This window comes from Symphalangus syndactylus, chromosome 18 (assembly GCF_028878055.3).
Source record: "Symphalangus syndactylus isolate Jambi chromosome 18, NHGRI_mSymSyn1-v2.1_pri, whole genome shotgun sequence".
Taxonomy (NCBI): Eukaryota; Metazoa; Chordata; class Mammalia; order Primates; family Hylobatidae; genus Symphalangus; species Symphalangus syndactylus.
The window spans coordinates 86973726-86998114 of NC_072440.2; the positions used below are offsets into that span (position 1 = coordinate 86973726).

Genomic DNA, 24389 nt, shown 5'->3' on the forward strand with positions numbered 1-24389 from the left:
CTCCATCTCCCAGGTTCAAGCGATTCTCTTGCCTCAGCCTCCCTAGTAGCTGGGATTACAGGCGTGCACCACCACACCTGGCTAATTTTTTATAATGTGTTCTAAGTGGTGTAACAACAGCACAGACATTTCTCCTCTTTTCTCAGTCTCATTTTGCTCTCTGACATTTGAGCCCTTCTGAAACTGCCTCCCTGGGCCTTCCGAAGGCCCCTGCAGGTTCCTCCCCACCTCCTTCAGCTGATCTCGAGCGCCAACCGCTGTTAACTGCATCCCCAGATCTCCACCCCCCACCCTCTGCCAGTGTTGATCCACTAACCCCTTACCCCACCTCCTAGATCCAAGTACCCTCCTCCTCCCAAAAAAGGCACCTCCCGTCCTGACAAACCACCCAGCCTTCAGGACCCAGCTCCAGCTGTTTCCCAGGCAATATCACTTGAAGGGCCAGCCAGCACTTCCTAATCTCAGGATGCAATGCCTGCAACCTTTCATTCAGGGCACCTTTACTGAGCCGATTTCCAGAAGCCTCCACAGCTGAGTGACACGGAAGATACTGGGACTACCAGAGGCATAGAGGATTCCTAGTTTTCCCGTGATAGGATGAGGGCTCATAGCACCTGCAGAAAGAGCTGCCCTGAACAGGGCGTAGACGAATGCTGCCTGGGGTCATCTATGCATCAGCAGGAGGTGGCTTCTGGCTTTTGACGGTTGAACTGAAATTTAGGGGAGGGGTGAGGAAGGCATTTCAGAGGGAGGAATACGGCAGGCACATACCTCCCGAGGCACAAGACACTTGGGCTTTTCAGGAATGGGAGTTTGTTGTGGTGGTGCACAGCGGGTGTGGGCAGAAAGCAGCTAGGACATGTGGCTGGAAGGTGGGGCAGGGCCAGAAGGAAGAGCTGCCACCAGACCCCAGGCTGCACCAGCCCTTCCCCTAGGCTGTGTGCCCCACCTTGGGGGGGCTTCTTCCCTCGGAACGCACTCCCCAGCTTAACTTCCTTCTCCTTGCCCACCCTTGTCAGACCACAGTTACTGAGTGAGCCTACCCCAGATTACCCCCTCCAGGCTTTCCCGCCCCCAAGATTTAAGACAACTCAGAATGCCACAAAATGAAAGAAATGGAAAATAAGTGAATGGGGAAAATTAGACATTTCCGCATTCCCTGAGGCTGAAGTGAGAATTCCTGCTGGAGCTGGGAAGGAAGTTGTCTTCTGTCTGTTCCATCTCCTGTTGCTGTTCCTTCACCTGCTTACTAGTCCTGTAAGGACTAAGCTCTGTCTTAATCATGATCACACCCTGCCATAGAACCTCCAATGGCTCCCCATTGTCTCCCCCATCATGTCAGATACCCTCTGGCTATTTCTCAAGTCTTCAACCCTGCGACCTCCACAATCAACTCACCCCACTTTCACTACAGTCCTCTAATAGAAGGGTGTCCCCTAGGAGGGGACCTTGCCATGCTCCTTCCTTCCTTCCTGTCATTGTTCCTGCTGTGATTTCTCTAGTCCATTCTTCAGGGTTGAGGCCAAGAGCTGCTGCCTCCTCCAGGAAGGTTTCCAAGATTTCTCCAGTCCACAATGACCTCTTCCCTTCCCTGAATCCCTGTAACCCTTACTGAGGTTTGTTTGTTTCTTTGAGACAGTTTCACTCTGTCTCCCAGGCTGGGGTGCAGTGGTACAGTCTCTTGGCTCACTGCAACCTCCACCTCCCGGGTTCAAGCAATTCTCGTTCCTCGCCTCAGTCTTCCCAGTAGCTGGAATTACAGGCACGCACCACCACACCCAGCTAATTTTTATATTTTAAGTAGAGATGGGGTTTCGCTATGTTGGCCTGGCTAGCCTCGAACTCCTGACCCCAAGTGATGCGCCTGCTTTGGCCTCCCAAAGTACTGGAATTACAGGCATGAGCCACTGCACTCAGACTGTCCTTACTGTTAATATTACTTAGCACTCAATCATATTTCATCAGGGTATTTTTCACTGTTTCTTATGTGTTGATCACGTCTTCCTCTGTCTGGCCTAATGCAATGGGCAGGGAGAACAGGCCCAGTGAATACCTGCCGGTTGGCTAAGCAGTTGGGAGGTAGGTGAATGTGGGACCACTTCTCTGGGAGCATGAGATCTTGGATTTCCACCATGACAAGGGCCCACACACTTGATTTCGAGGTGGTTTTTCCAGGGGTGCTGACAGGTATACCTGGAGGATGGCATGGGGACTGGTATGGACAGGCTCCATGGGTAAAGGGGGGCCAGAGTCTCCTCCATCCTGTGTTCCTGCCATTCTCACCAGGCTTCTGAGCTGAAGAGAACCTTCCTTGGCCTGGCAGAGCTGGCCAGGGCTGTGGAGAGAGCAGGGGTGGGGCAGTTCCTCCTCCCAAAGGAAGGCAATCCCTTAGCTCCTCTTCCTTCTAATTCTCAGAGCAAAATGCACTCTGACGGAGGGCTTGAGGGTTAGGAAGGGCCTCTCGCTTCATTAGCCCTCCCTGTAGCTCTGCAAGGCAGATGAGCACAGAGACCCAGGGTCAGTAGCTGGGCAGTCATCTCGCCTGGGAGCCGCTCACTCCAGTTTGTGTCACTGCTGGTGGTTTTAGGACTCAGTTACAGCACATCGATGGCATGACTCGCTCATTAATCTCTTCACCCCAGCCGGATTCCAAATTCCATATAGGCAGCGGGTACCATGTCCTACTGTTCTAGGATGTAGTCTCTTTCCTGCTTCCAACCTGAAGGTAGGGACCCTTGACTCATGCATCCTTATACTTATCAGATGCTTAATAATATTGAATAGTGATGATGAAACATCTGTGGCTGGAATGTCATAGTCTCTCCTCCCTTCCCTCGCGACACTCAGATACAACCCACTCCCTCCGCCCAGGGCTGCCCAGCAGATAGCAGAGCCTTCATGGACCTTAAGGGTCGGCTGCTGTTTACTGCGACCTTTGGAGGCAAGTTCAAATACTGCCTTAAGTAAGGTCCCACTTACTGGGTGTGGGACCTTAGGCATCACTTACCCTGTATCCCAGCTGAGGTTCCTCCTCTGTGGATAGACTTGGCTGTACTCTGCATCTCCATGACAGCAGCACTCGCCAGCTTGTTTTCTGCCTCTACCCATTTTTGCATTTAAGCTTGTTCAATACAGGCATTCTGGGCACCCCCTGCCCCCAGGGCTGGCATGTGGGAGGTGCAGGGTGAAAGTGTGCTGAATGAATGAACAATTCTCATCTCAGAGTTGTGTGGATGACACACAACATTTAAAGCTCCTAGCACAGAGCTAGCATATAATAGGAACTTTATAATTTTTTAGAAAGTATTTTAAATTACATAAGTATTACACAAATAAATTCTTGTGAAAAAGTCCGCCCAAACTTGCCACCCCAAAGTTTTATTTTGAGATAGGGTCCTGCTCCACTGGCCAGGCTGGAGTGCAATGGCATGATCATGGCTCACTGCAGCCTCAACTTCTTGGCTCAGGTGATCCTCCCACCTAAGCCTCCTGAGTAGCTGGGACCACAGGCATGTGCCACCACACTTGGCTAATTTTTAGATTTTTTGTAGAGATGGGGGGTTTCCTTATATTGACCAGGCTGGTCTTGAACTCCTGGGCTCAAGCGGTCCTTCTGCCTCAGCCTCCTGAAGTACTGGGATTACAGGCATGAGCTACCACATCTGGCCTGAAAATTTAATTCCTTCACCAGAAATACTTGATGCTATCAGTTTGATGTATGTCATGATTTTTTTCTATCCGTGTGTATGCGTGTAAATATATAATTTTGCTTCAGGGGTTCTTTTTTTCCTTTTCTTTTTACACAAATGGAACCACACTGTAGTTTCATTTTATAGCTTGGTTTTTGACTTCCAATAAGTCTGTGCAATCTAGCCACGTAATTACTATTATATTCCACCACGTGGACTCCCATGGTTTTATTTAGCCATTCTGTTATTGGTGGCCATTTATGTTGTTTATGATATTTTACTGTTTAGCATTGCAGCGGTGAACGTCCTTAGTCATACCTCTTTGTGCATCTGTTTCTCTAAGATAGATACCTAGAAAGAAAAAGGCCTAGTTGAAGGGCATGTGCATTTTACATTTTATGACATCTGCCAAACTGCCCTCTAAAAAGGGCACTGCCAATTTATGCTTCTGTGAACAGGGTATGAGAAGACCTTTGCCAACATCAATATTTTGCTAGTCAAATGGGTGGGAAAATAGTATCTTGTTATGCTTTTAATTGGCATTTCCCAGATAATAAGGTTGAACATCTTTTCCTATGTTTATTGGCCATTTGTGCTGCTGCTTCTGTGAGCTTAGCAAATGTTGCCTCCTCTGACTTTACAATCCTGCAGTCTCAACAGACTGTGCTTCCTGTCTGCCCTGGGGTGAGCAGGCCATAAATGTCCAGAAGGTCCCCCCTGCTGTGCCATATTCCATTTAATAAGCAATCACTCAGCACCTACTAAGTAAAGGGGCCTTGTGCTAGGGGCTGTGGGAAGGAGAAGATGAATAAGGTGTGATCTCCTGGGCTTTAGTCTAGTTCAGGAGAAATGGAAGTGCAAAGTAGACCAGTAAAGGCTCAAACCAAATTATTAGCCAACTGTATGGGTAGCAGTTTTAGGGTTTTAGACTGGAAGACATTCCTCACTTATTTGCCATACCTGACCTTTTGCAGGGTGGCCTCAAAAATAACATCACCCTTGAAGGAGATGATGATGTTTGGAGTAGGCACAGCAAGTATACTTTACCCAAAGGCTGAACAAGTTCTAGAGGTTCCCATGACAGCCTGTAACCAGTAGTGACTTCGAGGGCTGGCCTTTACCATAGGCTACTAAAGTTGCCACAGAGGGACTCCCCATTGTCCTTTAAGTAGATGGGTTGGTTGTGCACCAGAGTCTTCACTTCTGGGGCACAGAGAGAACAGCTCTTAGAACAACCCCTACTTTTTAGTGGTGAGAAAAAAAGAGGCAGGGTGGGGTAGGCGACTAGTAGCCGGCCCAGGGCCAACTCCTGGCCACAGCAAAGCCTGAACCAGGGAAAGGGTGTTGAACTTCACTGAGCACCTACTTTACATCAGGCACTATGCCAGGAGCATTAGCTTTCACCACAATCCTAAAACATATTATCTGCATTTAATGTCTTTTTTTTTGTCTTTTTTTTTTTTTTTTTTTTTTTTTTTTGAGACGGAGTCTCACTGTCACCCAGTCTGAAGTGCAGTGGCGTGATCTCAGCTCACTGCAACCTCTGCCTCTTGGGTTCAAGCGATTCTCCTGCCTCAGCCTCCCAAGTAGCTAGGATTACAGGCACCTGCCACCACACCCAGCTAATTTTTTTGTATTTTTAGTAGAGATGGGGTTTCACCATGTTGGCCAGGCTGGTCTTGAACTCCTGACCTCAGGTGATCCACCTGCCTCAGCCTCCAAAGTGCTGGTATTACAGGCATGAGCCACCGTGCCCGGCCAGAAGTATTTTTTAACCTCTATTTTGCTATTAGAAAATTAAGATTTATCTAGGTAAGTAGGTTGCGGCCACATGGGTATCCTGATGGAGTGGCCCGATGGGCAAAACTAGACTCCAGATCTCATGTTGCTTCTGTTGTGTACCCAAATGACTCACCTACACTCCCAGTTTTCCTGGTTTCCTGGCTTGGAAATTGTCATGAAATTGAAGAATGCATTTAGAAGAGAGGGAGAGAGCTGGCCTGGCTTTCCAGCCTGCCACATGCTCTTCCCACCCCCGGCCTGCAGTTGTTGGGGCTGCTCCCCATGCCTCTTTGCCAGGAGGCTCAGGTCGCTTTCAGCCTCCCCGACCACCCCTCCCTGCTCTACTCATGTGGTCCTGAACCCTTGCCCTTGAATTGCTGTTTTCTCATGACCATATGGATGATGTTGTGAAACTGGATTAAGAAAATGTCGGAATGAGATTTGGGAGGCCTGGTTTCTCGTCTCAGCTTCTGCTCCTCCTTTGCTATGGATGTGAGGAGGTCTTTCTGCTTTTGGCATTTTAGTTTCCTGGTTTATAATGCGACAGAAATAGATGAGATGACCCCAGAGATTCTAAAATTCCATCATGGCAGGTTGGGGGGTGAGACTGGAATCATGATCTGTACTCTCTTTATTACCTAGATTACCTTGTACATAAATTCTAAATTAAATATTTGAGTGAATTCTCAGACCTCGAATATATGTCTCTTCTAAAGACATATACATGAAGCATCCTTATAAAAACTCTTTTTGGCTGAGTGCGGTGGCTCACGCCTGTAATCCCAGCACTTTGGGAGGTGAAGGCAGGCGGATCATGAGGTCAGTGGATCGAGACCATACTGGCTAACATGGTGAAACCCCGTCTCTACTAAAAATATAAAAAATTAGCCGGGCGTGGTGGCAGGCACCTGTAGTCCCAGCTACTTGGGAGGCTGAGGCAGGAGAATGGCGTGAACCCGGGAGGCGGAGCTTGCAGTGAGCCGAGATCGCACCACTGCACTCCAGCCTGGGCGACAGAGCCAGACTCTGTCTCAAAAAAACAAACAAAAAAAACAAAAAACTCTTTTTAAAACACCTTTGGCCCAGCGCAGTGGCTCACGCCTATAATCCCAACACTTTGGGAGGCCAGGGCGGGTGGATCTCTTGAGGCCAGGAATTCGAGACCAGCCTGGCTAACATGGTGAAACCCCGTCTCTACTGAAAATGCAAAAATTAGCTGGGCATGGTGGCACATGCCTATAATCCCAGCTACTTGGAAGGCTGAGGCACAAGAATCGTTTGAGCCAGGGTGGTGGAGGTTGCAGTGAGTCAAGATTGCGCCACTGCACTCCAGCCTGGGCGACAGAGCGAGACCTTGTCTCAAAAACAACAACAACAACAAAAAAAAAAAAAAAACAAAGGGTTGTCCAGCCTTTACTGAGCAGATACTGTGTGCTCAGTCTTTAAGATACCACCTTGTGTGTCTGGGTGTCTACTTGTCTACTATGTTCCAACATTTTCTAGACACTAAGGAAGCAAATTTTTTTTTTTTTTTTTTTTTTTGAGACGGAGTCTCGCTCTGTCGCCCAGGCTGGAGTGCAGTGGCGCAATCTCGGCTCACTGCAAGCTCTGCCTCCCGGGTTCACGCCATTCTCTTGCCTCAGCCTCTCCGAGTAGCTGGGACTACAGGCGCCGCCACCACGCCCGGCTAATTTTTTTTTTTTTTTTTTTTTTTTTAGTAGAGACAGGGTTTCACGGTGGTCTCAATCTCCTGACCTCGTGATCCGCCCACCTCAGCCTCCCAAAGTGCTGGGATTACAAGCGTGAGCCACCGCGCCCGGCCTTAAGGAAGCAAATTTAAAGGCAGGTCAGAATCCTACCCTCCCCTGTGAGAGGTTGGTAGGTAAATGAATGAATTGTGCTGTAGCCAGGGCAGGGTTGTTTTAGAAATCTTAAGGGAAGGACTATGCAAGCAACTCCCTAGCCCTGCCTAAGGACCTCGGGGAAGGCGGTGCCTAGGGGGAGGCAGTGTACCTCCGTAGACCTGAACAGGACTGCTTGGCAGGGACAGTGGGGGAAGAGCATGGAGTGGGGTCCTAAGGAAGGTGGTCAAAGAAATCCTCTAGGAGTTTGGAGTCTAGAGTGCCTCAAGGTTTCTCCCATATTTAGGCCAACTTTAACTTTCCCATAGCACTGTCTATGGGGCTGACAAAGCAGAAAATATAATCGCCAATGTTCTGTCTGCTTTAAAAACCAGACTGCTTGTCAGGGAGGCCGTGGGATGTTCAAGTATGGGGTGGTCTGCCAGAGCTCTCTGTGTCACTTTATTAAGAGGCCAGTACACTAGTTAAAGGAGTTAATGGACCTCAGTACTTACTACTTATTGCTTAGTAATTCAGTACTTAGTAAATACACATGATACTATGCTAGTGGTGGGGTAGGAGGAGACCAGTTGGATACAGTCCCTGTCCCAGAGGCACACATTGTCAAGTGGAGGAGGCAGGAATGTTCCCAACAAGCCTCAGTGGCAGTCAGAGCATGGGGCTTGCACTGTGCTCCTGTGTAATAAGAGCCCAACATGAAGCATAAAGGAGCATGAGAGCAGCTTCTGGAGGACTCCAGGAAAGCTTCCTGGAGGGGGCAGGCATCCTTTGAGAATTTCAGTAAGTGCAAAAGAGGCTGGGTGCAGTGTAATCCCAGTACTTTGGGAGACCAAAGTGGGAGGATCGCTTGAGCCCAGGAGTTCAAGAGCAGCCTGGGCAACATGGCCAGACCCCCTCTCTACAAAAAAATATTGAATTAGCTGAGCATGGCGTTGTGCACCAATGGTCCCAGCTACTCAGGAGGCTGAGGTCGAGGCTGCAGTGAGCTGTGATCATGCCACTGGACTCCAGCCTGGGTGACAGAGTGAGATATTGTCTCAAAAATAATAAATAAATAAAATAAATAAATTAAAAAGTGTAAAAGAGGAGGAAGGCATTTCAGGAAAAGGAACTACTGAGAGGAAAGAGAAGGAGGCATGACTTCTGGGTTGTTTAGGCAATAGTAAGAGATCTGGTAACTAGGGTGCAGGGGTTAGGGAGGATGGGCAAGAAGAGATAGAACTAGAAAGCAAGATGGTCACATCCTCAATGGTCTTCTTGCCATAGTGAGAAATTTAGGTTTTGTTGTCCAGTGGAGAGCAGGGGTGGAAGAGAATTGGACACGTAGTTTAGGAAGATAAACTGGCAGGATAGTAAGTATTCCCTGGAGAGAGGAAGTTTAGAAGCAGGACCAGGTAGGAGAACATTGCATTTGGCCTTGACTGAGGGTTGAGGTAATGAGAGGCAAACTTGAAGGAATTGCTAGAACTGGTCCTGGTTGGAGGGGAGGGAAAAATTTGCCTGGTATTGGGAGCTGGGCTGGGGACAGGGTTCATTATCTGAGGTAGAGAATCTTGGAGGAAGTGCAGGTTTGAGGCAGGATGATACGGGAACTTTTCATTTTCTTATGTATTCTGACGAGCAGAAGTTTTAAATAAAGTCCAGCTTACCCATTTTTTTCCTTTACTGGTTAGTGTTTGTGTGTGTTATCTCTAAGAATTCTCTGTCTACCCCAAGGTCATTAAGATATTTTATCTTAGGAGGGGGTGGATTTTTGAGCTAGGGTTTGGATAAGCTGCTTTTGAGAAGCCAGCAGATTGGTGTCAATGGGGACAGGTTTTTTTTTTTTTTTTGGAGATGGAGTCTTGCTCTGTCGCCAGGCTGGAGTGCAGTGGCACAATCTCAGCTCACTGCAACCCCTGACTCCCTGGTTCAAGTGATTCTCCTGCCTCAGCCTCCCAAGTAGCTGGGATTACAGGCACGTGCTGCCATGCCCAGCTAATTTTTGTATTTTTAGTAGAGATGGGGTTTCACCATATTGGCCAGGATGGCCTCGATCTCCTGACCTCATTATCTGCCCACCTTGGCCTCCCGAAGTGCTGGGATTACATGTGTGAGCCACCGCACCCGACCCCAGGGGACAGGTTTAGTCAGATTTGAGGGTGGTCCTCATGGAGGGGATGCACAGGCGGGAGAGCAGGGAGAGAAAGCACAGAAAGCAGACCTGGCTAGGAGAGGACCAGGATAGGGAGGGGCAGGGACAAGGACACGGGACTTCTGGGAGCAGGTGGTCGGGGGTCAGCATCCAGAAGGATTTCCTGAACCAATTAGAGGACTACTGAACCCCCCTTTCATCTATCTGTGCAGCCCTTTACTTTTACAATATATACATTTCTATTTATTTTATTTATTTATGGGTTTTTTTTTTTTTTTTTTTTTTTTTTTTTTGAGACGGAGTCTCACTCTGTCACCCAGGCTGGAGTGCAAAGGTGTGATCTCGGCTCACTTCAACCTCCGCCTCCCGGGTTCAAGCAATCCTCCCACCTCAGCCTCCCAAGTAGCTGGGATTATAGGTGTCCGCCCCCACCTGTGGCATTTTTTTTTTTTTGAGACAGAGTCTCACTGTGTCGCCCAGGCTGGAGTGCAGTGGCATGATCTTGGCTCACTGCAACCTCTGCCTCCCAGGTTCAAGTGATTCTCCTGCCTCAGTCTCCTGAGTAGCTGGGACTATAGGCACACGCCACCATGCCTGGCTAATTTTTGTAATTTTAGTAGAGACGGGGTTTCACCATGTTGGCCAGGCTAGTCTCAAACTCCTAAGCTCAGGTGATCCACCCGCCTCAGCCTCCCAAAGTGCTGGGATTACAGGCATGAGCCACCACACCTGGCCACCTCTGGCTAATTTTTCTATTTTTAGTAGAGACGGGTTTTCACCATGTTGGCCAGGCTGGTCTCAAACTCCTGACCTCAAGTGATCTGCCCACCTCGGCCTCCCAAAGTGCTGGAATTACAGGCGTGAGCCATCATGCTGGGCCTACGTTAATTTTTGAGACAGAGTCTTGCTCTGTCGCCCAGGCTGGAGTGCAGTGGCATGCTCTGTTCATAGCTCACTGCAGCCTCAGACTCCTGGGCTCAAGTGATCCTCCCACCTCAGCTTCCCAAGTAGCTGGGATTACAGGCACATGCCACCATGCCCTCTGTTGAGCCCTTTCTGACTTCCATCAGCTCCCTGCAGCCACCCCACATCCTTCATCCTCAGTCTGCACTCCCTCCCAGGCCAACTGCATGGTGTGTGTGTGTGCAAGTGTGCGTGTGAATGTTACCATTTTTCTGATTTGCCATTCTTCAGTAGCAACTCTACAGATGCCACAGCTCTTCCCTGTTCCTCTTTAGTCCATGAATGGTGGGCAGTATAAATATTTTCACTTGCAACTCAGATGGATTGAACAAAAACAGGAATAACAGCTCAGCCTCCTGTATATTTGACGCTAGATGCTGTTGGAAAGGCAGCTTTGTGGGGCAAAAAAAACAAAAATTGAGTGAGCTTGCTTATATATACCAAAGATGCTCTTAGACTTCAATGTTTCTCAAAGGGTGGGATTGTGTGTTACCTCATCAGAACCACCTGGGCAGTGAATTAAAAAGGCACACTCCTGGAGCAGAAGCTCTGGGACAGTACTTGTAGGTTTGATTTTCTAGCCAGCCTCTAGATGATTCCGGGGCTTACTACAGCTTGAAAACCACCAAGCTTCAGATGATTAGAAGTAAACCAAATCTGGCACAGATGAGATTCCCACACAGATGTATTGGTAGATGCATTTATTGTATCGCCTGCATTGGCGGCGGGGGTCTCTCTGCACGTTTTGTTTAAACATGACTACCTGGGCCAGGTTAATCACGTTGGGAATTTAGTGATGTGCCCAGCAAGGGTGGTTTCCCGAGCTCTCCGGGTGATTGATATGGCCTGGGTTGCCAGTCTGATTGTGATAACAAGCAAAGGAAGAAGTAGGGACTGTAAGGCGGGCAGACCTAGGGAACAGTTTCCAAACAGAGTTGGGGGAGAAAGACCGGAAAGGACTTGGTACAGGAATTTAAATGTTTCCTTTCGGATGGAGATGGCAGGGGTCCCGCTGTTTTCAGCAATAGTTACCGCAATGCCTGTCTGCTGGGCTCCTCTGGAGTCTTCTCTTTGGACCCTGAAACTTGAGAGGGTCTGCATGCCTGAATCTGAATGCGGCTCCTTTAGGCCCCTCCCTTTGACCCCTGGAGCCTGGAGAAGGGGTGGGGGAAGGGTGGGGAAAACAGGCCTGGCTGTTAAGGTTTACCAGGTTCCTTTTGGCCCACACCCCCCTTAGTATAAACTTAACACTTCTCTCCAGGGTCCAGTTTCTAAAGCAAGGTGACAGCATCGACACGTCCCTAAAGCAAACTTGTCATGAAGTCCCTCACCTCTCAAATGTGAGTCCCTCCTGGCTTCCTTTGATTTTATCTGTAATATTTAGCAGATACGTGTGATTCCATTAGGCTAGTTAGGAAACCAAGGCCCAAAGAAGCTAGGGGTTATTTAAGGTCTCGTCATCAGCTGTAAAACACCCTGCTCAGCGCCCTGCTCAGTGAAAGACCTGGCGTCCCCTCCCAGTTGAATTTCCTGGTAAGGGGCACCTGAGATCCGGTGTCAGTGGGGTACTGCCACCCTCCCACCCCTGCCCTGGCATCTCTGCTCCCTGGCCCCAGACTCAGTCACTGGTAGAGCTGTGCAGACCCAGCAGTTCCAGGATAGCGGGTGGAAGTGAGCAGGAAGGAAGAGCTGGGTTTGTGGAGAAGTCTTCCCCTTATGGGGCAGACCCGGAACTATAGGGAAAGGGAAGGCAGCCACCAAAGCTCCAGAGCCTGTTGGTGCTTCTAGTGGGCTGGGACTAACCAGCATACACCATTAGAGAAGTGTAGGGTTGGCTGGGAGAGAACGAGGGAGCCAGGGGCTCTGGGATAGAGGTGGGGAGAGAAGGGGAGGGGAGGGTATCAGCAAGAGGGAAGTTGGGCTTTCCTTTCCAGCAGTTGGGCTCCCCCATCCTGCATCTTCCTCTCTTGATTCAGAAGAATTCATCTAGAGTGTCAGTGCAAAAAGCCCCTTACCACTCCCCCTCCCTAACAGATACCCTAAGGCTGTGCTTGTGCTTTTTCCTGCCCTTCACCTGCCAGGAAGCTCATGCAGTTACAGATGCCCCCTAGATCTGGCCATTCCTGTCTGAAAAACCTGGGAGGTTGTGCCCATTCCTAGTTTCCACTCTTTCATCTTCCTTTGAGCCTTCCTGCCCTCACGGATCCCAGCCGCCTCTGAGTTCCTTCGGCACATGTAGAAAGCATCCCTACCACATAATTTACCATCTAATTGCATGCTGTCTTGAATGAGGGCTGTGGTTTCATGTGTGGTGGGTCTTGGGTACACAATTAGGCTGTGAGTAACAGAAGCCTAGAGCCCCATCGCGTCTACTAGCTCTTGCACCTCTTTGCTTCCCTTCCCCCCAGCCTACCTATTGCAGGTGCTAAGGACTGACTGATCTGATCCAGTGTTTAGGTGAGCTTCAGGCAGGCTCCCAGGATAAAGCACAATTCCCTTACAGGTTCTAAAACTAGACTGGTCAGTGCAGGGGTTTGGGGGGTGCCCCTGCCCGACAGCATTTGCCCAAATGCTGCTCCTCTCCCCAGACTCAGGGAGGAGGTTCTGCTGCAGGGCCCAGGTTTGGGGTGATGGCATAGAGCCCAACCAGGCAGCACACTGCAGTTGCCATGGTGACCCTTTTGCTTTTCTTCAGGAGGATGGATTTCTCTTTCAGCCCAAATCATCTGCCTGGGCTACTCTGAGAACCAGGCTCCTAGCCCCGTACCTTCCGCATTCTACCACAGGGGGCAGCTTGTCAGGGGCTTTGGTTTGAAATCACAGTCCAGCATCAGACAGCAACAGGTTGTGCTTGATCTGGGAGCAGGCGGGAAAGGCCCAGAGGAGGGCTCACCTGGCACGCATGCCCTGAGGGAGCTGACCTCCGTCTCCTTCTGCTTCCCCTCCTCTCTCCAGACCACTTCTCTCCAGTGAATTGCTCTGACCTTTCAGGTGGGCTCGGGCCTCTCTAGGCCTCAGTGTTCTCATTTGTAACAGAGACAGCCAGGGGTCTCCGTGTTCCCACACCTGGCTAGTATTAGAATTACCCAGGGAGGTTTTAATAGATTCCTGGGCCCCACCTTAAGCCCGCTGATCTATGTAGGTAGAGCCCAAGAATCTGTATTTTTAAAGCCCTCCTTGGGTGATCTAGATGCAATTAAACCAAAGTGGGTCTGGGGTTCTCCTGGCGAGATGATTAGCAAGGCCCTTGTGAAAAGAAAGGAAGCTCTGCCTGTGCTAAGGATTGACTGGCCTCTCCAGGCTTCCAGGAGCTTCTGGAGAGCCCCTTACAGGCTAGTCTTGTCAGGAAGCGGGTGTTTCCTGGTCATGCCGGCTAAGCCAAGACCAGACCCCCACCTCTCTCCCTCCAGAGAAGCCAGGAGAGAGAGAATGACAGGAAGGGGGGATGTTGCCATAACAACAAGCTCCAGGCAGAGGCCTCCCTTCCAGGGGCTGGTACTTCACCCCAGTCCTGGTGGTTTCCATGGAGATGGGTTACTGAGGGACAGGGGGAATATTTGCCCCACTTAAGAGCATCAGCCAGGAGCTGCCAGAAGGCAGAACACCACTAGGTGCGAGCCTTTGGACCCTTCTGCTCTCCGGGTGCACATCTGACACCTTCCCCCTGCTTAGTTGCTCTCTCTGCGACTGGTCTCCTTAGCAACAAGTCCTGCTAACTCCACGCTGTTGGCTTCATGGCTATTTTTAGCTTCACTGCCAGCAGCCCAGTCCTGGTCATTTGCTTGCAACCTCCATATGGATTGCAAGGGAATAGGAAAACAAAGATTCCCAGCCTCTTTTGGGAGCCCTAGACTGGGACCTCTTAGCAACGATTAGAATTCCTGCTATGAAATGGATCCATTCCCTAACTTGGAACTTGGGCAGTGGATTTGGGATAAGGTTCCTGAGACAACATTGCATTCAGTTCATTTTTAATCCTCTACTATGGGCAAGATGCTGTAGCTCACACTGCTTCCATACGAAGGTGAATGAGGTCCAGTCCCTGCCCTCTAGGAATATTTAATCTTGTAAAGGAGAAAGATGAGTACACAATCACTTTCGCACAAGGCAAAGACTGGCAGGTCCTAACAGAGGCTTACAAAGTACTAGGGGAGTGTGGCGGGGATGGGGTGGAAGATAAGGGACAGAAGGGGAAGATAAGGAACAGAAGGGGAGGATAAGGGTGAGGGGCCAGGGCAGCACTGTCAAAAGAACTTTCTGGGATGATGGCAATGTTTTAAAACCAGTGCCATCGAATTCAGTAGCCCCCAGCCACATGTGGCTCTTGGACACTTGGAATGTGGCCAGTGTGACTGACGAACTAAATTTTAATTTGTATTTAATTCAAATAGACACATGCAGCCAGTAACTGCCGTCCTGGACAGTGCAGGGCTAGAGGAACTTTCATGGTGGAGGTCACTGGCAGACTGGTGTAGAAGGATATGCAGGGTTTTGGTGGTGAAAGTTGAAGGGGAGGAGCCTTCCAGGAAGAAGGAACAGCATGAGGAATAGCAAGTGGGCGGGCAAAGCGTGGGCTTCATGATATCACACGGAGGCCTCCAGATTCGTGGGGGCCTAGAATGTCACGCAGAGTGTTGACTGATTGGCATTGAGGCTTTTGAGCTGTAGGTGGGAGGAGGACGGGTTCAGAACAGACATCCATCCTGACCTCTCTTTTTGTCTGGATAAGGTCTCCCTGGTCTTGGGGTTGGTGGGAATACATGTGGGGTGGATATACGTGTGCAGTGACTTCATATGTGTTGCTTTACAGATGGCTTTATAGGGGCCATGGCTTCTCTGATTCAGAGTAGAGAGACTCACATGGTAAATGTCCTGTGGGATGACAGCAACATCATCTACCCTCATCCTGCCGGAACTGGATTTTATGACAGAGCATGCCACAGAGCACTGAACTTTGAGTAAAACGTCAGGCATGAGCTCCGGGTGTTGCTGCTCTTTGGAGAGGTATCATGATGGCCTAGTGTCTTGTCTCAGTTCTTTGAGGCTGGAAAGTCACATTAACATACTTACGATCATGACTCTTCAAAGACCCAGGAGAGTGATGCACCCCCGAATGTTCGATTTACCAATTGATAACAGGACATGTCCTCGCCACACAGATCATAATGCTTGTCCTGCTGTTTTCTGGCAACTTACTGGTATCAGAGTCATTGGAAAATGTAATTAAAATTGGAAGTTTGCTTGATGAATATGGGATCAGGGCAGAGAGGTGTCCTTCAGAGGTAGTTTTACTGGGCTTAGGAGGCCTATGGGATCACTGTTGTCTGCCCACCAAACAGGGACTGTGCCCTCATTCTCAGGTCACTCTCTCCGTTGGACCACACTGGATACTTCCTTTCCAGCCCCTCTTTTAGGCTCTTGACATCCAGCATATTTTCTTTTCATCCAGGAGTTCCTCCTTTCAACATACTTTTATAACAAATCCAAGAACATGGCTTATTTTACATGATGCTGCTATTTGAGTTTGGCTATCTTTAACTCAAACAAAAGACCTGTCTGGTAAACTACCAGGGAGGTTTACTTTGGAAGCTCAAGAGCATGTGTGACCTGAGGATCCCTGAAGATTACCCCATTTTAGTAAGGGGATTTTTCCTTTTACTAAAATCACCTCTGCTCTAGATCTTGGGGTCTCTTCTGCTTTGGGGTCTGACTCTGTGCGTTGACCACAAAGAAGACACATCTCTGTTTAAGTGACTCAGTCTAGAAAAGGCAGTGTTTCCTGTCTGCATAGTTACAGGAGAGAGGAGAGGGAAGAAAGATGCTCTGGGTTGTTAAGGGGACACCTTTGAGCCTAGGCTTCCTTTTGCTTGTTGGGAAGTTGCGTGGAAGAGGTAAGATTTGACTTTAATGTGAAAGGATGAGAATAAGGAAGTCTGACGGCCGGAGGGAATAGCTACTTAATATGTGGGCCAAGAGAAAGTGAACAGTTCGGGCCAGTTCTGACACTTTGAGTCCTTGCTGCACGCACGGCATCATTGCAGTCTGATGTCCCAAGACCACAGAATGTGGAGTCTAAGGTTTTTAGCCATGTTATAATGGAATAGCGGGTATCGTACATGAGACAGTGTCTGAAAAAGGCCACCAAGCCAGAACCAGAAACTGCTTTTGAGAGACCTGAAGTAAGTTCTCAGGCCCGTTGATCGGCATGGATGCAGAAGAGGTATCAGTGAGAGAAGCAGCAAAGCAAGTCATACTGCATTCCCTAAAGGTTGGGAGCAGGCAAGAGGGACAAATTCTGGGCTTCTCACTTCTGCTTGGGGAGCCCCTGGAAATGTGTACCAGGCAAATACCTTAGTTGGGTTGAAAGATGGGTTGGAACAGAAGAGGGCCTGTGTTTTTGTTTGCTTGTTTTTCAAATAGCTTCTTTTCCTAGCTATATGGATTCTTGGTCTCAGGGTTGGGGGGAGTCTGTACCCAAGTCTTCTAGGTAGAAGGCTCTCTGGTTTGGGGTCCTTGCTCTTCAGGGTTTGCTTGCTCTGATGGCCCTCCGGGGGAGGGGGGGCTCCCTCACTGCACATCTCATGACTTCATTATACCAGCACCTGTATGTCCCAGGTGACTGTGGCTGGGAGCCAGGCACCTAGGGAATTGTCTCATTGTCATTAGGAGATGCTGGCATTCCATGGCCCAAGAGGGCTGATGTCATCACTCCTGTTTTGCAGATGAGACAACAGATTTCTTGGGGGTTAAGTGACTTAAGGTCATGGTGGTGGAAACAGAACTGAAGTCCAGATCTTTTTTTTTTCTTTTTTTTTTGAGACAGAGTCTCGCTCTGTTGCCCAGGCTGGAGTGCAAAGGCACGATCTCGGCTCACTGCAACCTCCGCCTCCTAGGTTGAAGCGATTCTCCTGCCTCAGCATCCCAAGTAGCTGGGATTACAGGCACATGCCACCACACCCGGCTAATTTTTGTATTTTTAGTAGAGACAAGGTTTCACCATGTTGGTCAGGCCGGTCTCAAACTCCTGACCTCATGATCCGCCTGCCTCAGCCTCCCAAAGTGCTGGGATTATAGGTGTAAGCCACCGTGCTCGGCCAAGTCCAGATCTTCTAACAAGGGCCGCTGCCCAAATAGCCCTCTGCTGTGGGGTGCATTTTCCTCCATTTCCTCGGTTCTTCCTTCTAATTCATCTTGCCAATGGAAACTAGGCTGATCTTTCCAAAATACTCATTCGTCTTGTCAGAAAACCTGCGGTTATTCTTCCCTGCTACAGAATATACCCAAGGACGCACCTGAAGGCTTGCCATTACCTTGCCCTGTCGTGTACTGGGAGGGTGGAGGTGGGCGAGGGTCTCCTCCCTCCCCAGCCTGGCAGCTCTTGCTTATCTTACCCATCTCACCTCATTCCAAGTCCGATCCAGCCTCCAGGCCCAGTCAGCTCACCTGGAACTGACCTCTAACCTCTTTTGTCATCCATGCCGCCCATTTTTTTCTACTTGGTATTTGTGGCATAGTTACCTTTACATATGTTTGTTTTACAATGATCCTTTCATATTTCTCCAAGTCTAGTGGAATCTTCAACCCCTCGAGGGCAGAGCCAACAGGGTCTATTTCTTTATCTGATCCTACAGCCAACGTAATGGAGGGCTGTGGGTGGGGACTGCGTCTGCCTTGGGGGTAGGTGCCTTTGTTCAGGAGGAGGAAGCTTGAAATGGCGGAGGCTGCACCTGGAGGCCGCACCTGGAGGCCCCAGGAGAGGAGTCAGGTCTTCTCGATCTGCAGATGTTTGAGCCTGGGAATGAAGGAATTGCTGAACTTTCTGCAGGAGCGCCCTCGCCGCGACCAACCTTGCAAACAGGAAAATGAGAAATCCAGGGAAGGCCCAGAGTGACGTAGGGGCCCTGGGACTCGAAGCCTGACCTCCTCACGCCGCGCTTTTTGAGGCCCCCCCGCTTCTCTATTCACCTGTAGTGTGGAGGCGGGAGACCCCCCAAACAATCCCCGATCTGGAGCGCTCCCAATGTCTGCGCGCGCCTGCTGTCACTCTCCGTCTGTGTGCTGAGTTTTCCTACAGCTTCCTGGGCCTCCTATCTGTAAGCTTTTTCTTCTTTTTTTTTCGGTTGTGCTTCAGAGAAACTCACTTTTCACAACTTTCTCCCGGCTCTCCCAGGCCGTCCGAAAGCTCCGGCTTGCTTTCGCCCGGACCCCCGGCTCCCTCCGGGCAGGCGGCTCGGGAGCAGCCCCTTCCCTCCCCTCCCGGCCCCCCGGCCCCGCGCTAATCTCTTCCAGAGCTGGGGGAGGGGCCGGGCGGTCTTCCCGGAGGCGGGGCGCTCCCTGCAGCCCGGCCTGGGCGGGCCCTGGGAACGGGCGGGGAACGGCCTCGCCCCCCGGCCCCGCGCCCCTCGGACCAGAGGAGAGGGGCTGGCCCAGCGCCAGCGTCGGAGCGCCGGCCCCCTCCCCGGGCCGCTCGCAGCCAACCAGGCCCTCCAGCGGGGCCCACGTGACCTGGAGTCCTAGACAAAGAAAATGTTCCCTCCCTCCCCCCCGCCGCCCCCCTCCCCTCCCAGTGGCCCCCTCCGCCCCCAGCCCCATCGCCCCCTTCCCCTCCCCCCAGACGGGCAGCTACTTCCAGAGCTTCAGGGCCGCGGCTCACACCTGAGCGCGACTGCAGAGGGGCTGCACCTGGCCTTATGGGTAGGTTCCTGGACGGAGCCCCGGGGAGACTGGGGGCGGGGAGGCGGCAGGGCCGGTGGGAGGATCTCCGCAGCCCTCCGGGTTTGAAAAGAGTGAAGTATGCCTCCCCGGCCCGCAGCAGCCGCGGCGTCCCGGCCTGGCCCGAGTTCTGGAGATGCTGACTTAGTGCTGGCCCGCCGCCTTCTTGTCCACAAGCCCCAAGGCCCCACTCCTCGAGGGCTCCAGTGGCACCTGGCGCCCTCGGGGGACAGGAAGAGCAGCCGGCCGGGAGCCCGGGCAGTGGTAACTGCAGGCTGGGGCACGCGGAGCTGGTGGCCCAGGAGTTGGGTTGGAAGCTGCTTCAGCTGAGCTGGCAGATGGGTGCCTGGCACTTCCCTGGTGACCTGCGTTTCTGGCTGGGGGACCACGCGGTCCTCAGGGCCCTGCCAGCTTGCGGCCTCTTAAGAGGGACAGCTTCCTCTCCTGCGAGTTCCTGGAAGCCTCCGGGCAGGCCGCCAGAAAGAAGTGCTGGGGGGCGGGAGGGCACGGTGCGACCCTGACAGGGGGCCGGCCTGTGACACCAGGGTAGCCCAAGGCCGCATGGGCTTGGGGGCGGTGGCGCCCAGACCTCTGACCTTTGGAATGGGAAGCGCTGCAGGGGGGAGGTGGAGGCGGGACAACTGCCTGAGGAGATGGGACTGGACAGGAGGCAGTAGTCACCGGAGTTCCCGGTGGCTTTCCCAGGCTGGACGGACTCCAGGCCCAGGGGCTTCCGTGAGCCGGCAGGGAGTGGGGAATGGTGTGGTGTCTCTTGAATGCCGCCTGGTTTCTCCGCCCCCCTGGGGGTGAGCAGCCCGCAGCCCAAATGCGAGAGCCTTGAGTTTATCCCTGTTTCTCTTATTGTTTGCCTGGGGAGGAAGGCAGGAGTGCAGGGGGAAAGGGGTGCTTTCCCTACGCCCCAGACAGGCCTATTTTAGTGAGGCCCCTCCCCCACACAGCTCCGGCTGCCCCTTCCCCTTTCGTCAGGCCTCCCGCTGCTAACCCACCCTCTTCTTCCTTCCCCCACCCCACTGCCCCAGTCTTGATGGAGGCCCCTTCCTCCTCCTCCAGCCCTTACCGGGCTGGGTGCGTGTTCTGCACCAAGTGGGCTGGGGATGCTGAACAGCTCGCAGCGCGGCATCTGACAAGCTGGGGGAAGTTGTGGGGGAAGAAGAATGTTCAGGAACTCGCTGTGAAGGGGCTGAGAGACAAAGGGGCCGTGGGGGAGTGCTGAGGGTGGTGTCAGGCACGACTCCTAGACCTGGGGAGCCAGGGGAGGAGCCCAGCCCACCTGCTGCTGCCGCTGCCAGGAACTGATAGCGGGTCCTTTCCCCTTCCCGCCCACTGCTACCTGCACACCTTGTACTGGCTCAGGGGCCTCGCCACGCCTGGAAACAGGGTCTTTGGATCATCCAAGGCATCACCTTAGGCCAGCCACCCATGCCTGAAGCTTGAGAAGGCGTGGTGGGCGAGGAGCAGCGGCGAGGTGTGGGCTCCTCTTGGAGGGTAACTGACGCAGCTGAGGATCCCAGGAAGGGAGGCACCCTCCCCCATAGCGGGGTCCACACTTCAGTGCACTTTCTCGTAGGGGAGGAGGCGATGGCTAACTGATAGTAGGAAGGGGAGGGCAGAGTTCTGGCCAGGTGAGAGTGGGACTAGGGAGCGATGAGCAATTACTCCACATTCTTCCACCCCCGCAGTCCGATCCCTGAGCTCATTCCGCCATCCATGAGCTCATTTTCCCAGCTGTTTGGGGGTTGGGGGCAAAGGATGCATTATCCTGTTTTAGAATTTGTTGAGTCAGAGGAAGAACTAGGACTTAACATCTTCAGTGTTATCGGAATCGCCATAAGAAACAAATTGGTCTGTGGCTTGGAGGCAAAGACTTGAAGACTCAGTGAAATTAAATGAATCTATAAGACAATACATTGGACCACTGAGCCTCAAACAAAGGTTCTTAACCTGGGACTCTTGGATCTGGGGGGTCCATTGACAGGCTTTGGGAGAGTCCTGGGAATCATTGGTCCATATACACACCAGATTTTTAAACAGGTCAGAAAAGCTTTCCAGAAATCCTTCCGTTCAGGTGCCTTTTTATGTTGGAGCAACTCCTTCCAGAAAGGACTGCTCCAAAGTCAGCTGCTGGTTGTGAGGCTCCGACAGGAATGTAGAAGCTGCAACTTCAGATTAGAGCTCTTCTTCATACTCCAGGTTGCTTGCTCATCCTCTTTACCCTTGAGGATGGGTTTGCATTCGCAGCTCTAGGCCCATGGGGGAGCTCTTTTGAAAGGCATGTAGAAAATGGGGTTTTCTCCCCTCTAAATCTGGTATGGTGGAAATGGGTGCAGAGCCTTGAAGTCAGAGGCCGTGTTTCCTAGATTCAGTAAAAAGCTAATGGTTCTCAGAGCTAAGTATCAAGGATTTCATTCTCCTTTGTAGGGATCCTGGAGCGGGTTGTGAGAAGGAATGGGCGCGTGGATCGTAGCCTGAAAGACGAGTGTGATACGGTGAAAGGATGGAGGCTGTGCAATGGGAGAATAACTGGGGTTTGGCTTATTAATTTGTTGGTGGGATGGCAGAGAGCACGCCTGGTCTATAGTGCCTGCTCAGTAAATAACTGAATGAATACATGTATTTGTGGATCTGAAGGGTGCACATAGAAGGGGTCGAATCTGGTAACAATACACACTGGGTGTGATCCATAAGAACTCCAGCATGGCGTCTGAGCATGGGAACAGACAGGCTCTTGGGGAGCTTCCTATGGTGTTTGAGCATGTGCTGGGGGGAGATGGGCTCTTTAAACCCAGAGCAGTGATTTCATCGTCAGCAGACATCACAAAACTAGAATTGTGGCCTGGAAACCAGGAATAGGAGGGATTGATTGCCCAGGGAAATTGTGGAGAAGAAGAGAGGGTCCCCCTTGCTTTTTAAATTTTTGGTGACAGGGTCTTGCTATGTTGCCCAGGCTGGTCTTGAACTTCTGGGCTCAAGTGATCCTCCCTGCTCAGTAACTGGGATTACAGGCACATGCCTGGCTGAAGATCCTAGTCTTGATTAAGAAGATAGGAGAGGGTGGAACCAATATCTGCGTCTAAACAATAGTGCCTGATTAATATTTGGATAGAATTAACATTTCCATAGGCGGGGGGAGGGGGGAGGGATAGCATTAGGAGATATACCTAATGCTAAATGACGAGTTAATGGGTGCAGCACACCAACATGGCACATGTATACATATGTAACAAACTTGCACGTTGTGTACATGTACCCTAAAACTTAAAGTATAATAATAATAAAATCAAAAAAAAAATTTCCATAGGCTAGACACAGTGGCTCATGCCTGTAATCCCAGCACTTTGGGAGGCTAAGGCGGGCAAATCACCTGAGGTCTGGAGTTAGAGACCAGCCTGGTCAATATGGTGAAACCCTATCTCTACTAAAAATACAAAAATTAGCTGGGTGTGGTGGCACATGCCTGTAATCCCAGCCACTCGGGAGGCTGAGACAGGAGAATCACTTGAATCCGGGAGGCGGAGGTTGCAGTGAGCCGAGATTGCATTGCGCCACTGCACTCCAGCCTGGGTGAAAGAGTAACTCTGTCTCAAAAAAAAAAAAAAAATTAAAATTTCCGTATCATAGGGTAGGCAACTGATATGCTGATGAAATTGAGGAAGATTAGATTTGGGAGGAAGGTTTCCTAAAAGGTGGAAAAGAAGGCTGGAATTGCGTGATTTGAGTTCACCTCTCTACTTCAAGTCTTTCCATTTTTCACGGCAAGGCAGCTGGTTGGCTCCCTCCAGCCCTTGACCTTCTGTCACTGTCCCGGGTTTTGACAAACATAGTCCCCTTGAGTGTCAGTTGGCCTTGCTAATTCCTGGAGTGGTCAAGGTGACTTTTTGTTTTTTGTTTCCCCAGGCTGAGAAGAAAGCCAAGGTCATTGCAGGAATGAATGCTGTGGAAGAAAACCAGGGGCCCGGGGAGTCTCAGAAGGTGGAGGAGGCCAGCCCTCCTGCTGTACAGCAGCCCACTGACCCTGCATCCCCCACTGTGGCTACCACGCCTGAGCCCGTGGGGTCCGATGCTGGGGACAAGAATGCCACCAAAGCAGGCGATGACGAGCCAGAGTACGAGGTGAGCGGCTTCTTCACCAGCTGTGGCCAGCTCTTTCCGGGGGCCTTCCACTGCCAGCTCCTCCCGTCCTGCTCTCCTCTCTCCATCTCCCACGGGCCGCTCGCTCTCTCCACCTGACCCCGGGCCTCTTCGTCTCCCCGATTTTGCTCTGTCTTGCCTCATTCAGATGGAGCTCCCTCCTGGCTGTCCTGCTCCCCAGATGCCCAGGGCTGGGGTTGCCATGGGGGGATCAGGGTGGCAGGGCCTCGTGACCACTGTGTAATGATTTCTGCTCCTTGGGGCTCCAGGACGGCCGGGGCTTTGGCATTGGGGAGCTGGTGTGGGGGAAACTGCGGGGCTTCTCCTGGTGGCCAGGCCGCATTGTGTCTTGGTGGATGACGGGCCGGAGCCGAGCAGCTGAAGGCACCCGCTGGGTCATGTGGTTCGGAGACGGCAAATTCTCAGTGGTGAGTTGTGGGGTTTGGCAGTAGCCTGGGGTGGGGGAAGGTTCTTGATCCCAGGGCCTGTGGTTTTGGCTGGGGGCAGTCTGGAATTGGGGTGATGGAAGTGGGTTCTGCTCACCCCTACTCTGCCTGTGGTGGGTGGAAGAAGCTGTAGGGATAATTAGGTTGCACCTGTGGCTGAGGGAGCTAGGATGCTGGCCCAGTTTTAGCCTTCCAGGAACCTATTCACTAGAATTCCTTTCCACCTGCACTCAGGTACTTCCCTACTCTTGGTCTGGACTCCTCTTTGCATCGGGTAATTATTTATCACTGCATCTGGTCCCCTCCAGGGCTGAAACTGACTCTCAAGGCTCCCAGCCCCTGCCAGTTGCGAGGCACGGGGTGGGTGCTTGCAAGTGTAAGCCGCAGCAAACAAGGCTTGGCTTGTCCCCCCAGGTGTGTGTTGAGAAGCTGATGCCGCTGAGCTCGTTTTGCAGTGCCTTCCACCAGGCCACGTACAACAAGCAGCCCATGTACCGCAAAGCCATCTACGAGGTCCTGCAGGTGAGTATCCCTGCTGGGAGCTTGGAGGAGGAGCCTAGAGCACTAGGAGGCCTGGAAGTTGGAGTGCAGGTCGGGCTTGAGCAGAATGGAGGCCCAGGAGGCAGCGACTCCTTTCTCCCCACCTCGCTCG

General features: G+C 51.4%; 1 protein-coding gene across 7 annotated transcripts in view; it reads left to right on the top strand.

Moving 5' to 3' along the window:
* DNMT3A (DNA methyltransferase 3 alpha) overlaps positions 1-24389 on the top strand; it is a 110462-nt gene that overhangs the window by 72071 nt on the left and 14002 nt on the right. For 3 of the 7 annotated variants that reach the window (XM_055254480.2, XM_063623913.1, XM_063623914.1), the window contains exons 7-9: positions 23058-23273; positions 23561-23719; positions 24152-24259. In XM_055254480.2, the coding sequence (XP_055110455.1) occupies positions 23058-23273; positions 23561-23719; positions 24152-24259 (483 nt within the window). Of the gene's footprint in view, positions 1-18847; positions 19407-21581; positions 21689-23057; positions 23274-23560; positions 23720-24151; positions 24260-24389 lie in introns of those variants that run through there. The other 4 variants (XM_055254482.2, XM_063623915.1, XM_055254483.2 and 1 more) reach the window with 4 other exon arrangements.